Genomic DNA, 16,890 nt, shown 5'->3' on the forward strand with positions numbered 1-16,890 from the left:
ATTTTGTCAAGGATTAGAGAAAAATTTTTATATTGAGAAAAATTATGAAAATATCAAACTATAATATTTTCAAAGACCTTTTAACAATTTATTTCTATAAAAAAAATCAAGAGATGATGTATGTAGTATCCCTACAAAATCTTGTTTTATGAGTTAATTTGTTTAGAATACAACTATCAGCAACAATAATTTTAACAAACATATAAAATCACTAAAATCCAAATTTTTTGAATAACGTGGAATTTTAAATAGAATTAAAAGAGCACTAAACCACTAATACTAATGTTTTTAAAGAATGCGAAAATCTGTAAACCAATAACAATATAATCTATTTTTGTTACAGATCACTATAAATCAAACTTACACTACCACCCTCTAAATATATTTTTAAAAACTTAAATGATTTTTAAAACATATGTTTACTTTTCTTACTAGCTAATTTTATTAAACTATAGAATATAAAGAATACCAAATAGGAAAAAGTTAACATGTTACAAAAAAAAAAAAAAAAAAAAAGGAAAAAGTTAACATAAATTTACTGGGCTGGGCCTAGTTTTTTTTCTGATCAAATTGGGCCTAGTTAAATAATTCAACACTAGCTAACCGACTCTCGCCCGGAGATCCAAATGTTACTCCTCTTCCCAAACGCTACAGTCTTCTTTCTCGCTTCTTCTGCTCACTGAAATTAGGGTTCAGGGTTTTCGAATTTCGTTTTCTAAATCAGCCTCTCTTCTCTCCGCCTCTGATTGATGACGAGGAGCTTCCAGTCTACGTGAGAGTTCGTTAAAGAATCGGAGTCGTTCTTCCCGCAATGGCGGCTAATGCTCCACCTGAGCTGGCTTCAGGGAACTCTTGCTGCATCGCGGTATGTATTTTCCTGAATAGTAGATTTGGATCAATTCTTGTGTTTAGCGATGTTGTATTTACGTGACTGTATTTTTCAGTGGCAAGGGAAGTACCTAGGCATGAAGAAGCGGCGAGATGCTTGTAAAGAAGCTATAGAGATTCTCCAGAAGGCCATGGGAGCTGCTAACGATGAGAAAACCAATCTCCAGAAAAGTAAGTTGATTACGTTTCATCAGTTTATTCAGATTGGTAAAGATAGTTAGGACTTTGAAAGGAATATTCCTTTCACTACGAGTGGCATAGGTTTAGCTTGTTGGTTTTCTGATGTGTTGTGCTGTTGTTACTATTTGATTTTTGTTGTGTTACATGTTCCCTTGATATCTTGAGGTGAGCTATACACGTTAGAGTAAGTTATTGGTGTATTCCATATGTCTTTGGTTTTGAGTAGCGTTGGTTCTTCTTGAATGATGATTCTTTGGCGATTATTAACTGAATTTATTATCTAACTTGAGCTATTAGTGATGTGTGGGTTGGGTGGAAAGATGGTTTTATTACTATACCTCTCAATCTTGTTGTTGTGTGTTTTTAACTCGGCACTGCTGACATGCTATCTATATGTTTACAGAACTTAGGGAGATGTCGGATAGCATGGACACTAAGGAGAATGATTCAGGTGAAAAAGGATCTTTGGAGAAAGAAGTTTCTGATTTGAAGTCTGAGAAATTTTCTTTGCAACAAAGATTGGAGCGAAACATTCAAGAAAAAAGTGAAGAAATTAAAATTCTTCGTGATCAAGCTTCTAGCAGAGAAAAGGAGATCAGTGAACTGAAGAACCTCCTTAAGAAAGAAACATCAAGGGCTGATAATTCCGAAGAAGAGAGGGAACAAGTTTGTAAAGAATTGAACAAGGCAAAGGCTCTGCTGGTCAAATATGAGGATATCAAGCCGGACGTTCCTGAACTGAAGGAGGAAATAAATCTGGTTAAAAGTCTTCTTGTAAGCGAGAGGCAGAAGGCTGAGTCAGAGAGGAAGAAAGCTGAATCAGAGAAAAAGAGAGCTGTTCAGTATCTTTCCGAGTTGGAGGTTTTAAGAGCTACAGCTCATAAGACTAGTTCTGATCTGCTTACTTCGACATCCACTCTTGAGACACTGAAAAAGCAGCTTGAGTCTGAAAAACAAAAGACTCTGAAAGAGAGAAAACGTGCAGATATGGAGAGTGCAAAAGCTAAGGAACAGATGAAGCTGGCAGAAGGCTTGTCTAAGAAGTTTGAAATCATTAGAGTTAGAAATGAAGAGCTCAAGAAAGAGGCGGAACTGCAGACCGCTAGGAGTAAAGTAAAGTTTGCTGAAAACTCAGCGAAATTGGAAGAGAAGATGAGACTCCTTGAGATGAATAAGAAAACAGCCATGGACTGGAAATCTCGTGTTGATGATCTGACTCGGCAGTTGCAGGAGTCACAATTAGTGACCGAGGGTTTGAAAAAACAGGTGCATGAGCTTTCTCTCTCTCGGAAATCGACTCGCTCTGTTTCTCCTCATGAAGCCAGAGATCTGGAAAAGGCTGAAATGAGGCTTTTGAAAAAGGAGCTGAAGTTTCAGAAGAAACGTGAAAAGCACTTCAATGAAGTGGCTGAGTTTGAAAAATATCGAAGGGAGTTTCAGGCAGAAGAGCTGGGTCGGTTAAAACGTGAGTTCGGTGGTTTTACAAATCGCATGAATCTTCTGGGTGAGTATTTTTCTAGAGACGTTGAAGGTACAGCTGCTCTTGCAAAGGTTTGTTTATGCCATAAATTTCTTACTCTATTCCTTCCCATCTTAATTTAATATTCTGCTTGATGATTTGATATTTGATACTTTCTTTGCTCCCGGGTTTCAGACATTAGGCTACATGATGGATCTGTTCTGAATGACATGGTAAATTAAAAAGAATCCTGTTTTTCTATTTATCCTAGGTTTATGATTGTGGCTTAAAGCATTCTTAGTTTAGCTGAAATAGTCAGTTGAAGTTATCTGAGTATGAACACTTAGGCTCTAGTCTGTTGAAGTTGTTAGTGTCATTGAATCTTACTATAGGTAGATTATTCACAACATATATCGCCTTTATACTTTGGATCATTTTAATTCCTTACTACTTTACTTATGTTTCATTCCATTGCTTTTTAGGTGGAAGGCCGCAGGAAACCCCCAAAGAACCGTAGTGGTGAAAATAATTCTGACGCAAGATGCCATTTGGGAGCCAACCCTGGTTCTCAGGACCAAGCTTGCAAGTTTTCTGCCCAGTTAATCGCTAAAGCTGGACGGGGCGTGAGTGAGTCTGTCTCCGATCCTATTTCTCAATTGGATTCTCCTACTGGAGGGTCTAGAGAGTTACTGACTTCTGGAGTAGTTTCCAGCGCAATATCTTTTTCTGAGGGGGAGTTACTGGCCTCACAGGGAAGAGAGCAGTTCGCTTTTACTACTACAGCAGAAAATATCCAACCAACAAAATCAAGTATGTTCCAGAAAGTCGATACCGGGAAAAATGGAAAGCTCTGTTTTGTGGCTGAAAACTGTGTTCAAAGCGGTCAAAAAGATAGGCATGAGGTAGTTAATGAGCACTCTCGAAAAAGAAAAAGATTGTCAGAGGCAATGGAGTCACGTAAGCATCTGTCATCTGATGATAAAAAGAAGAATCTACAGATTAGAGAGAAGCTGGGTGCCTTGCAGTCTATGGTAGCAGAAACTGGGTACAAGCCTTTAAGAGAGAAAGAAACTTTGGTTTCTTGTCAGAAGAAGACAGTTATGCAGAATTCTATTGAGTTTAACCGGTTAACCAAGACTCGAGGTAATAAAGCTGAAATTACACAAGTGGCTGGGAAAACTATGTGCCTCTCTACTGCTAAAGGACATGACGCGGCAACATTATTTCTGGAGGAAGATGCTGCTACAGATTATATGAAATTGCTGGAGTTGGATCAACCAGAAGATGAAATTTATTACAAGATTGCAAGAGAGTCGCTCATGTCCCCTGATCTTCCGCAGGTAAACTTTTTGGGTGATGAGATTATGAATGAGGACAAAAATCCTACTACTGCTCTTGACTTGGTTGCTAGTAGTGAAGCTTATAGTCTCAACACTGAGAATGCTTCAGTGACAGTCAAAATGCCACCTGAGTCGCCAACATCGGATGGTCATATTCTTAAACACTTTGTTGTGTTTTCAAATACTGAAGACCAGAACAGTATCATCAAAATCTTCCATGCTGCAAACAGTTGTGCTCAGCGATGCCCATCAGTTGCTACAGCACAGTGGGCAGTGCCCGCGATTCTGTTCTCTTTGAAAATGGAAGACAACCTTTTAGCACGGTATGTTATTATCCTCTCTAATGTGTTTTCATTTCGTAATGTTGATATATAGTAATTCTTTCAACTCCATTAGTAAACTAGTGTTTGGGTGCTAATATATGCCTTTGTTTTTCTCAGGGAAAGGGCATGTGTGTTCCTCTCCTTGCTGCTTCATAACTTCTCTATGGTTTCCTCGATGAACATTGGGAACACTCTGGATCATGATTCTTGCGCCTGCTTAGATTCTTTCTCGAAGCATATATGTAGTGGTATGTCCCTAATCCCTTTTCCTTTTCTTGTTTTTCTTCTCAAAACTGAATATTTCAGTCTGCTATTGATTTGATGTTTAAATTAACTGAACTTGGAATTCTATTGTGTAGTTATGGCTGATACTGAAGCTGGAGGTATTCTAACCAAATTTTTGGAAGAACTCCTTAGCCTTCTTAAGGCCCTCCTTTCAGAGCAGAGGGTATTGTATTCTGCTAAATCCTCAGAAACAACTGAATCTGGTTTTAGCATTCATGTCACCTTGAATGGAGAAAATGTAGCTCTCTTCAGCAGAGTAGCTCTAACTGATCATTTGGTGGCTGGAAGTGCTATTTTGGCAGCAATATGTACTGCAGTGGATCGTGTTGGACTTATCCGTGAAGTTTCCTTTGAACTCCTGCACAGACACAGTCATGAGAAAACCCCAGTACCACTGACCATTCTTCACGTTTTTGCTTACATTGCTGGAGAGAAAATGATGTCCTCTAGTGATCATAACATTTCAAATGCAGTGTTGAAATCCATTGTGATGTTTCTAGAGAACAGACATTTTGGCACTGTGGAGGGAAGTTCTAAGTTGCATCCGGGCAAGAACAAGTGTCCATTCTCAGACAAGTCTTCCTCGCTGGAGGCTATGGGATCTATGCTCATGGAAATTGTTCAGGAGTTTGCTCACTCTAATACTGTGCATCAGAGCTTGATTGAGTTTAGGCCGGCACACAAAGGGTTCCAGTGCGTATTGGGCAGGGATCAAAGTGTTACTTTATATGACATTCTGTCATTGGTGGACCTTATTGCTTGTTACACGGTATGTAGTTAAAAACTTTTCAAAAGCATTTACAACCTTCACTTGATGTTTTGTTAATCTATTGTACCAGTTTGATCTTATATATTTATAAATGTAGGCATGGAACTGGACTAGTGCAAACATTGTTTCTCCACTGCTAAAGACGCTGGGAATGCCATTGCCAACAAACGTTTCTGTTGCAGTCATCTCCCTTCTTGGCCAACTTAGCAGGTAACATTTTATTAGTTTGTCTCTTTATACAGAACCAAAATGATGTAACAATATCCATTTCTCTCTTTTTGTTTTGGATATTGCAGTATTGGAGTGGATGCTGGTGGCTATGAAAATGAAGGAATATCAAACTTGAGAGAGAAACTGTCATCATTTCTGCAGTGTGAGACAACACTAGAAGCTGGTTTTGGAGTTCAGATAGCAACTGTGAGCTCCCTCTTGAAGACGCTTCAGCTGGATCTCGCAATAGTCTTTCAAGGCGAAACCACTAAGCTTCCGGATTGTGGCGACCAAAGCTCATCTGTTCCAGCCAATATGGTCGCCAAGTGGTTCTCTTTATTGAGCGACGAACAGCGAGCTTTCGCAACCGAGTTCTTACAAACCTGTTGTTAGATAATTCCTTAGTTGAAAAATTCATCAAAAGCAGTACAATTTTGGATATGTCTCTCACTGCTTGATTCTTCTTCTTCATTGACTGATGTTTTTTCAAGGATGGAGATATTAAAGAAGCTTGCACTGAGGTTCCAAAGTTTATACTTTTTGTATTTTCTTAACCGGCCTAAACTGAACGAAGAATGTTACGTAGGTTTGTTTTAATAGAGTTTAGTTTCAGACAAAACCTAATCAATCACACCACCACAAGCAAAGATTGTAATATCAAGATTCAAGATAGTAAGCACACAAACTAAAATGCTTGCTATCAAGATCCAAAACCCATAGACATCACTTGTATATATTTGTTAGAACATTTAATATGAAAACCATTTTCAATCCATCAACCAATCTTTGTTGGGATACTCTGTTCATGTCTGAAGAAATTCTCAGGATCAAACTCACCCTTAATCTTAACCAACCTCTCGAAGTTCCCCTTGAAATACTTAGTCCCCCACTCTCTAGCATCACTCTCTTCCTCGTTCACCCCCAAATCAAGATCCCTGTAATTCACATACGCACGTCTCGGGTTCTTCGACACATACTTCTCCATGTAACTATACATCTCCCTCATCCACTTCATATGCCTCTCGTCGCTTGCCTTCCCATCTGACCAAGACGATAGCCACTGAATCTTGAACAAGGTCCCTTTCCTGTGAGGGAATGGTATCTCTGACTCAGCAATCCTCGACATCATTCCTCCGTAAGGGTTCCATATCGTTAACGGTGAATCCTCTTCAAGAAGCTTCTTCCATAGTCCTTCCAAGCCTTCTACAGGTATTGGCTCTTCCACAAAGTCTGACTTGGCCTTGAAGTAGCTCTTGAAGAGTGATTTTCCATCGAGTAAAGCCTCCGGTGCTGCGCTGTTTGGGAATCCAGCAATGTACATTACTGATTTGATCCAGCTCATTTCGGTGCAGTCCTTCTTGGTTAGTCCTAGCTCAGGGAAACTCTTCTGCATCACCTGTTAAATAAAAGTCGGGGTCGAATTTGTCAAATTGAAAAGTTTACCACCCAAAAAGAAAAAAACATACTTTGGAGGTTTTACATTTAGACCCCTGAACTTTACAAAATTCTAATTTCCATCCTGTTAAAATTTTTACTCAGGTTCGAATTTTTTTCATATTAAAAAATTTAGTAGCCAAAAATAGGGGTGGGCAAAAAAACCGAACCGAACCGATCGAACTGAACCGACCGAACCGAAATTGATTCGAACCAAACCAAAGTCTATTTCAAATCATTCGGTTGAAGATTTTCCCAACCCGAACGGTTCAGTTCAGTTCAGTTTAAACCGAACCGAACCGATAAACCGAAGTGTTTTATAGTTATTTAAATTAAAAATATTAGTAATATATATTAAAATCCTAAGATTAAGCCCACGTAATTTCCTTTGCACGAAGGAAATCCTAATATAATTTGATTTCCATGACACTAATATAATTTGTTATACGGTTTCATGCTTTTGTGTAACCATTATTGTATTTCTCTCAAAGACGTGTTCTGTTTTCAAATTTTGTTAGTGAAAAGAACAATATGGAATCATGGGTGTATAGTTATAGTAAAAATATAGATAAATACTCGTATAGTATATGTATAACATATACTAATTATTGATTCGTTGCAGCTTTTTTTGATGATATCACATGGAAGATGATTCATTACATGTTTTTTTTAATTCTTAATGCTATAAGAGACAAAAATTGTTTTTTCTTTCTTTTTATTTAGTTAATTTTAGTTTGATTGAATTCTTATAAAGTTATAAACTATATTTGTAACTTTTTAAAAGGTTTTTATTTTGGTTTTATATTGAATTTAATTTACATACTTAATTTTTTATTATGACCAACACAATTATTTCATGACAACCATACATTTATATATTAAAACATGATTTCTTGTACAATAAATAAACTAAGAGAAATCCGATTAAACTGAACCGAACCGAAATACAAACCGAATCGAATATGAACCAAACCGAATATAAACCGAACCGAACATAACCGAACCGAAATCGATCCAAACCAAACTAACTATGGTTTACTTCAGCTGGAAAAATTCTAGAACCGAACTAACCAAATCGAACCGAACTCGAACCGAACCGATAAAATAACCGAAGTGCCCACCCCTAGCCAAAAAGATGTATATATAATACTTTGGAGGTTTTAAATTTAGACCCCTAAACTTTATATAATTAAAATTTCAACCCCATCATACCTGCATAAGCCTATTTGAGTCACCGAGAAACTGTCCTTGGTACGAAGTCGAGATGGTTCGGTTCCCAGGTTTGGTAGTTTTGCTCGCTGTCTGAATAATCACGCGAATGAAGAGATCTTCGTCAAGCTTGTCAGCGACTTGTTGCCATTTGAACAAAACCTTGGTACCGTCTTGCTCAAGCGTCTTCGTAACTGTGAATACAGTCACAGTCGCCGGAACGGGAACAAGTTTGATTTTCCAGGCGAGGATCACGCCGAAGCTTCCGCCTCCACCGCCGCGAAGCGCCCAGAAGACGTCCTCTCCCATTGCAGCGCGATCAAGAATCTTGCCGTTAGCGTCGATGATTCTCGCGTCGAGGACGTTGTCAGCGCCGAGACCGAACTTACGCATCATGGAACCGTATGCTCCGCCTACTAAGTGGCCGCCGATGCCGAGGCTGGAGCATAGACCCGCCGGGAAACCATGGGTTTGGCTTTTCTCTTGGATCCTAATTAAACCGCGGGAGAAGTAAAAAACTGTTAACTAACGGATCATTAACCAACCTTCAACCATATTCGGTTTGCTTTTACTTCGGTTTGGTTTTATCAATTGGTTGAATAAAGAAAACCGGTCATTTTAACCCTATGGCCTCTATCAATCAAGAATGAACAAATTGAAAAGTTCATAATACATTTTTGTTTGAGCATGAAAGCAATATTTTACGTAACCGGCAATAAATTAGGTGATCATAATGGATTTTAAACAAACGCAGCTTATAAATAATAAACATTTGAATTTGATCTAATTGCAACGTTTTGTAAAAATAAAATAAAAAGTAATCAACATTGTCAATACATAAACAGACGAAATATGAACAGAAAATTTTATCGTATTTGTTCATCAAAATTTTCTAATTATTTTGTTGGTTTTTCGTCAAAAAGTTCCTGACAAAACAAAATCATCTTATAAGCTAATAGCTTCTCATGAAATTCAAATTCCAACGGAAATCCATGGCTATTTATATATATTGAGCCACTACATTTAATATATTTTGTCTCTTTTTGGTTGTTTAAAAGTAAAGTAATTTATTTGGTATGATGCTTCAGTTTTTCTTTCTTGTGAAAAAAGACTAGTTTAGAAAATCATGCATGGGTGGATCGTCCAATAGTACAAATACATGCGTAAGCGTTACCTACTTACCTGTAGTAAACCTCTCCGACGGTGGCACCCGCGTGAGCCCATGCGCTGTTACTGTCCACATCTACGTCGATCTGTCTAAGCTTGGATAGATCAACGATCACAAACGGCGTTTCGTTCTCAGAAACGAAGGAGAGCCCTTCGTAGTCGTGGCCGCCGCTACGTACCCGCATGTGAAGCTGGAGTTTCTTGGCACACACGACGGCTGCTTGTACGTGTGTCTCGTACATAGGCTCGAATATGAACACAGGCTTCGGGTTTGACGGCGTCAAGTAACGGAGATTTTGTGCCGTTGATTCGAGCTCCTCTTTAAACAAAGTCGCGTTTTGGTCGGGTGAGTAAAACGCCGCCGTTATGGGGAACGATATGTCGGAGTTCTCGACGAGGCACTGCAAGAAATCTTGTTGTAGTGTGGATGAAGACATAGGAATGGAAACTAATAGTAGCGTCACCGCAAACGCCATTGCGTTTCGCTTTGAAACCGCAAACGCCATATTGTTTCTAAAGAACTATTGTGTGGTGTTTGTTTTTGGTTGCTGAGGTATGTGTTTGGGTTTATATAGGAGGTTGATGTGTGTGTGAAGCTGTGATTCTGTGAATGTCTTATACGTAAAGTTGGTGTAATAATTACATCAACATCTTCATTATATTCATTCATTTATTGCTAAAACTGTATAATTTTTTATTTCATTGCTAAACTTCTATCTTTTGTATTTTGACTACTTGAAAGATTAGGATTTTCGTGGAGTTTATTTACAAGTAAAGTTCGTGTTGTAATTACATCATGACTAAAAGTTTTCATTATGTTATATTCTTTCATTTGTTGCTAAAAATGTATCAAAATTTATTGTATTGCTAATCTTCTATCTTATGTATTTGACTACGTGAAAGATACAGATTTTCTTGGAGTTTATATATTCCTTAATTATGCATATAACCAAATAAATGTCTCGCCAGTCGCCATTCGCCAACCATACAGAAAGAAAGAAATGAATTGTAAATTAGAATATGACCAGGGTCGTTGCATTCCCTTGTACTTCATTGCTATATAATCTGAATCTTTATATATACTTTTGATGTCACATATTTTGTGCTCTACATATTTTCTATTTCTTTCTTATTTATCCCATTTAGCGATAAGATACTTGGGTTATGTTTGGTGAACTAGGCCGTGTTTTATATCCTCCTTCTCCACGGTAAAACGTTTGCAGATGCAATCATGAATCGAACCAGATCGAAATATAGCTACTGAAAGTCTGAAACTGCCATACTGCAATGTTTGCACCATAACTAAAACTATATATAGTTTTAAATTCATTGCTACAGTTACCTATTTCTTGCAATGTATGTACGATTAGTAAAACTATATCCGTTTTAAATTCAATTGCTATAATTATATCTTTCTTATTAATTGTACAGCCCCCAAGTTTTACTTTTAATATACTTGGATTTTTTCTTAAAGAAAAAATTCCAAGTAATTCGCTGACCAAATAGCCGCCAAATACAAAGTTTCGCTGACCATAAGAAAACAAATTATCTCTTTAAAAGTTACTTTAATTGTAACAACCGTTGTCCTAGAATGTATTGATAACGAAACCTGAGTTTTGTGTGTATATTTAAATGTATTGTATTGTGAAATTAAGGGTTCTGAAGAAATGAATGTCTTTTGAAAGTAAGGAAACAATACGCAAGAACTTCGAAGATACCAACACCGGCCACTTTCTTTACATTTCAACATCTAAAGATATCGATGCCATTTATCTTCAGTAATTGTAGCGTGAAGGTAAACACATTTTCTTGAATTGTAATATAATCTCTTATGTTATTCGTACACAAGGGTCCTTTCACACTGTGCATTATTATTGTAGGCGATTTCTATTTATTTGAAGTTTTACTAATCTGTAACTCTACACATACACGGCATTTTTCCACGATAAACCTGAAAATTACTAATTGTAATTGTAACCACGATTTATTAAAAAAATTCATAGTGGTATAAAATGTGATTGGGTTCAACTTCTATCTTCGTTAGACAAAAATCACATTATGTGTATTCCCAACATTAGTTGGATACATATAGATTGTATTGTGGGATTTTGTTGTCACAAGAAGATTGCGATAGGTAATGTGATTGATGATGATATTGAGAGATGTGTAGCTTAAAAGCAACAAAGTGACAATGTCTGAAGATTATGTAATAACCGTATGCGTCAAAAACTTGCTTCAAAGTCTCAATCTGTATCTACTTATATAACATATATACAACATTTGCTTCTATTATTTTCTACAACTCTATCAAACATGTCAATCGAGAGTTGAATTTGCGCGCACACATACTACGAAATATCTTTGACTCCGACGTTTAATTTAGGGGATCTGTAAGTTTACACAAGCTGCGGTCTCACAAATGGCTATATCATTGTAAATTCACATAATTTGGCTCCATATATAACTAAGTTACTAAACCATTGTAACCTACAGAAGAGTAGATTTCTCACATATCTTTTGGCAAACTTATTTGTATGACTGGTCAAATTTTGGCCTCCTTACTTACCATATCAAAGTGCATCTGAATTAAGTTACAGTCAAAATATATTTCTAAGAAATTTTGACAAAAATTGGCAACAAAGTACATGATGTCGCATTCACATAGCAAATATAGTCCCAACGAGGCAACGACTCTGTCAAGGCCATGCCCCCTTAGCCTACTACATATTCTTAATAGCTTTATATAAATTTGATTTTGACGATATTGTCAAAGGATTAAATTTTTATTATTTCATATGGAAAACATATAAGTGGATTTCCTTTTCTTTTTGATGTGTTTTGATCACTTTTTTAAAGAAAATATATAGTAAAATATTTGTTTTTACAGACAGATTTAAAATTTTACTGAGTGACAAATGATAAACAGAGTCAAAATATTAAATCCATCCCTTTTTAGTGAAAAGTTAAGTCTTTTTGTAGGAATATCTAATCCTAAGTTTTAAGTTAAATTTCTGACTGTTAAGAGAGGCTAACCCAATAAGTTCTTCTTCTTTTTTAGATTTAAGCCACACAAACATTTCAACAGTCTGAACTATACCAAATTGGTCCTATTTCAGTTTAAATTCAGATCTATTCATTCATCCTATAACCAAAAAGCCAAATGCAAAATATCCAAACTGAACTGCACTGAAACTCAAATGCCAGATCTAGTTATTGTTTTTGGGAATATATATCGCTTCATTTTTTTGTGTGGACAATATACCTAAACCTCATTATGGGTTCAATATAGAATGTATGCACTGAATGAGCACATTGTTAGGATTTTTTTTGTAAAGATGGCAGTGACAAATGACAATTATCACCAAAATCAGGATATTTTACATGATATGATATTTTTTTTAAATATCACCTAAAAGGCTAAAATTACACTTTATGTATTTATGAAGTTTTTCCCACGTTATTTTGCAAATAAATCTCCAAGATATGATTGTTTAACAAATTAACTATGTAACTATATAAATGAAAAAAAAAATCACTAAAAGATAGGAAACCACGAATCTTATATATTAAAACAGAAGTCACAACCTTGATTCATGTGTGATTTTTTTAAAAATGGACCTAATGGACCTATTCATAGAAATTCAAAAATAAAATCTAATATGTTGGTAAGATGGGTTAACATTATCAAACTATATAATACATGTATAAAAATTAACATGTATTTCTTTAAAGTTAATAATATAAAATCTTTGTAACTACTTTAATCATAATATATTTTCATTTTAAATATAATATATATTTATATATTATATTTTAAAATTTTAATAAATCTGTGTAATATTTAAACAATAACTTAATGTATTTTAAGTTATCGTTTAGAAATGAAAATAAATAAATTATATCCTATTTTATCTACTTTTATAGTCATGATCATGTTAAAATATAATTATTATACTAAAATAAATATGATAAAATTATATTCAATTGATAAATTTATAAATTTTATTTTCATAAATATAAACTATTTATTTAAAATATAATATGATGATAGAACGACTTAAAATTAACAAACTATATAATACATGTCTAAAAATTAACATATCTTACACTTTTATATATACAATAATAAATTATCTAAAATGAATAAGCATAAAAATATTGGTAAAAAGAAATCCAGTTTTGAAATACAGGTCAGAATTTAGCATAAATTAAATAAAAAATATTTTTTAAATATATTTTCTCATGAATATATTAATTTGCTTAATAACTAAATGCAAATACAATAAGATAAATATATTATAAGAAGTGGCAAATACATAAGGTTTAAACAATTAATTAATTATAACATGTAAATTATAAAACTATTGTATTTGAAATAGTTATATAAATATTTAAGTATATGATTAACATTAAAAATATATACCACTTATGTTCTAAAACAATAATTTATGTATAGAAAAGTGAAAACAAACACCCGTGCGGTTGTCCGGGTCAAAATCTAGTTTTTGTTTTAAAAGTGGAGTAGTTAAATAGATGTGTGTTAGTTTATTTTGGATTCATACTAGTGTATCTATTTTCTATATTTATTTTGCTAGTTCCACTACAAAAAAAGTCTACATTGATAGCACATTGTTATAGCACGTTTTACTGAACTGCTGTCGTAGATGATTTAAATATTTCTGTATTATATTATAGCATTAGATAAACGCTATGGTAGAGTAAAACCTAAAATAGCACTTAATTAATGTTATTTTAAAAATTAAGTGAGCGAGAATATAAAGTCACAGATACCGCCAACACTTAGTGAAAATTAGATTTAAGCGCCAAAGATATTTTTAAGCGGCTTCAACAATGCTATCAAAGACATATAATAGCATTTTTATAACGCTAAGAAAAGCTCTTTGAACCCCTAAACTCTAAACATAGTTTTAAACTCTAAACATTGTTTTAAACCCTAAACTTTAAAGACAACCTTTAAACCTCTAATTTTTTCATACTATAACTTCAAATCTTAAAATTAAAATCAAAATTTAATCTTTTTAATCTTAATCTATAATTTCCTAAACACATATCTTTAATCTTTAATCAAACTCTATATCTTAAATCTAAACTTCAAATGTAAACTAAACATTCAATACTCTAAATATAAACTTCAAATCTAAATTATTAAATATTTAACTACAAATCGTCTAGTATTCAAATCTATTATTTTCGAATCTTAATCCAAAACACTAAATTTTAACCCTAAACCTCATATTCCAACATCAACACCTTAAATCATAAAACTAAATTTACTCTTAATCATTTTTTTTTTGTAAATCATAAATATAAATTTAAAACTTTTCAAATTTTGAATCAAACATACAAATTTATAAACGGATTATAAATCAGATTTTTATAAACATGCAAATTTAAAAATGATGACCAAAATCATAATGATGATATTAATCTAATATTTTCAAACTTAAACATCAATTCATAAAATAAATATCAGTTTATTAGGTTCAAAAAATAAAAAAATTAGACTTAAATTATAAACTACAGAATATTAATTTTGAAATAAGATATAACTAATAAAAATCACTTACAAAACAAATTATCAAATATGGAAAGACAAAACAAAAATAAAAATAAAAAAACAAAAACAAAATTGTCTGGGCAATCAGATTAAAGTACATGGATCACACTTTTGAACCGTTAGATTAACTTAGATCTGAAGGTTAAGATTTATTCCTTTAATTTTTATTTTTATTTTCTCCTCTCCCTCTCTCTCTCTCTCACTCTCAACTCCACGGATCTGGTCTTCATGTTCTTCTCCTTCATTCTCATCTCTCCCATCCCTCTCCAAGCTTACTGTTTCTCTCATCTCTCCTATCTCTCTCCACGCCTCTCTCATCTCTCCCATCTCTCTCCCACCGCGTCTCCTCCTCGTCTCACCACCACCAGGGTCGCCCTCTCACCACCACCACCACGGTCGCCCTCCCACCACCACCACGGTCGCACTCCCACCACCACCACGGTCGCACTCCCACCACCACCACGGTCGCACTCCCACCACCACCACGGTTGATCTCTCTCTCTCTCTCTCTCTCTCTCTCTCTCTATCTCTTTGTATCTGTGTATCTTCTCTCTGTTTCTGTAGTATGAATCTGATGTTGTTTTGTTTTGGTAAAGATAGTTGGGGAGGCAAGGTTCATGGTGGCTGGAGGAGGCAAGGTCCATGGCGGCTTGAGGACGGAAGTCTCGTGGCGGCTGGAGGAGGCAAGGCTCATGGCTGTTGGAAGAGGGGCAAGGTTATGGAGGAGGCGGCTGCAGTCTTTTTTTTTTTTTTAGGTTAAGATTTGGTTTAGTGTAACCGGGTTAGAAAAATTGTAGTGGTCTGAGTTTGCTGTTATAATTTCTGGTTAGTTTTGTAAACCAGGATTAATTTGTAAACCAATTTTAATATATAAATAAAATTTATTTTAATTTCATTATAAAACAATTTTCGGTTTAATATTAATTATTTTATTTCGAATTATAATTAATTTTAGTTTATTGCAGAAAGATCTATCATAGCACGAAAATATAAATCGTAACCAATTTATAACAAAAAAATAATGTTATGTTTAAGTTAATAATATCATTCAAATATTGCTATCGTATCTGCACAATTCATAGCATTTAAAAAAATGTTATCGTAGAGGGGGTACCTATGATGGCTGCCGATGACATAGCATTTCAAGTTTCGCTATAAAAGCCCTACCATAGCGTTTATCGTGTGCTAAGAATGCGCATATTTCTTGTAGTGTTCTTATTGGTTAGAATTATTTGCCTAGAAAGTTTATAATACAATCCAGCGACAAAAAAAGTTGGGTAGGTTAGATGGTTAAGGAAATTGAATGTATTTGTTTTAAACAAAAGTTATGTAAAAAAAATTCTAATTGTTAGGGTGTTAAATGGGTCTGACCAGACTAATGAGCCTTAACAAATTTGGTCCGCTGAAACCCTAGGTTTGTTTCATGACTAACCATCATTATCTGTATCTCTTTTTTTTGGGCCAACCAATATGTGCATCTCTTTTTCTTTTGAATTTCTTTTTGTAACATTTTGGCATCTCATTGTGTGTGCAATGATAAGATATGAAGATTTACATTGATGACAAACAAAAACGGCATCCTCTCTGGCAAGATCTCAGATCCATTTATCCAAGACGTATTTAAATTTGTCTCATTCATTTTGGCATCCTGTTCGATATTAAGAATTTAATAGATAGGTCTTTATTATATCAGTCAAGCACACATGGGAAAATCATTTACAAAACTGACGTTGATTATGAAGGTAGTTGGGGTAACTGGTAATCAGAAGAAAGAACACATGAGCAAGATGAATCTATTTTTGTGAACAAAGTTTGACTGGAATAGTTTGAGTGCAAAGTGCTCCAAGTAGTTTTAGAAATCCCCTTTCGTGATAATTATTGATTATATGAATTTTCCAACTTTTTTTTGCTAAACATACTGAAATTTGTAACTTCTACAGGAAAACTATAGTATCGAAAAGTGTGTTGGGGCCCTTTGCCTCGAACGAATTATGAAAAATCTCTGATTGGTAATTATCGAGTGACTGCAAGGGACTTGTAAATTTTAT

The 16,890-nt window shown here is 34.6% G+C and overlaps 2 protein-coding genes across 2 annotated transcripts; one reads left to right on the top strand and one right to left on the bottom strand.

Annotated features, from left to right (window-relative positions):
- The first annotated feature begins 603 nt into the window (after positions 1–603).
- Positions 604–5,988, top strand: LOC125600618. The gene is made up of 8 exons (XM_048773246.1): positions 604–865; positions 945–1,059; positions 1,472–2,619; positions 3,010–4,190; positions 4,308–4,438; positions 4,550–5,244; positions 5,342–5,454; positions 5,541–5,988. The coding sequence occupies exons 1-8, from the start codon at positions 812–814 to the stop codon at positions 5,845–5,847; spliced, it is 3,744 nt and encodes a 1,247-aa protein (XP_048629203.1). The 5' UTR covers positions 604–811; the 3' UTR covers positions 5,848–5,988.
- A 73-nt stretch (positions 5,989–6,061) lies between these two features.
- Positions 6,062–9,833, bottom strand: LOC125600619 (berberine bridge enzyme-like 15). Its single transcript, XM_048773247.1, has 3 exons — positions 9,280–9,833; positions 8,101–8,587; positions 6,062–6,850 (listed from the first exon to the last, which is right to left on the bottom strand). The coding sequence occupies exons 1-3, from the start codon at positions 9,768–9,770 to the stop codon at positions 6,230–6,232; spliced, it is 1,599 nt and encodes a 532-aa protein (XP_048629204.1). The 5' UTR covers positions 9,771–9,833; the 3' UTR covers positions 6,062–6,229.
- Between the last annotated feature and the right edge of the window lie 7,057 nt (positions 9,834–16,890).

The sequence above is a fragment of the Brassica napus genome, unplaced genomic scaffold (assembly GCF_020379485.1).
Source record: "Brassica napus cultivar Da-Ae unplaced genomic scaffold, Da-Ae ScsIHWf_232;HRSCAF=398, whole genome shotgun sequence".
In the NCBI taxonomy this organism is placed as follows: Eukaryota; Viridiplantae; Streptophyta; class Magnoliopsida; order Brassicales; family Brassicaceae; genus Brassica; species Brassica napus.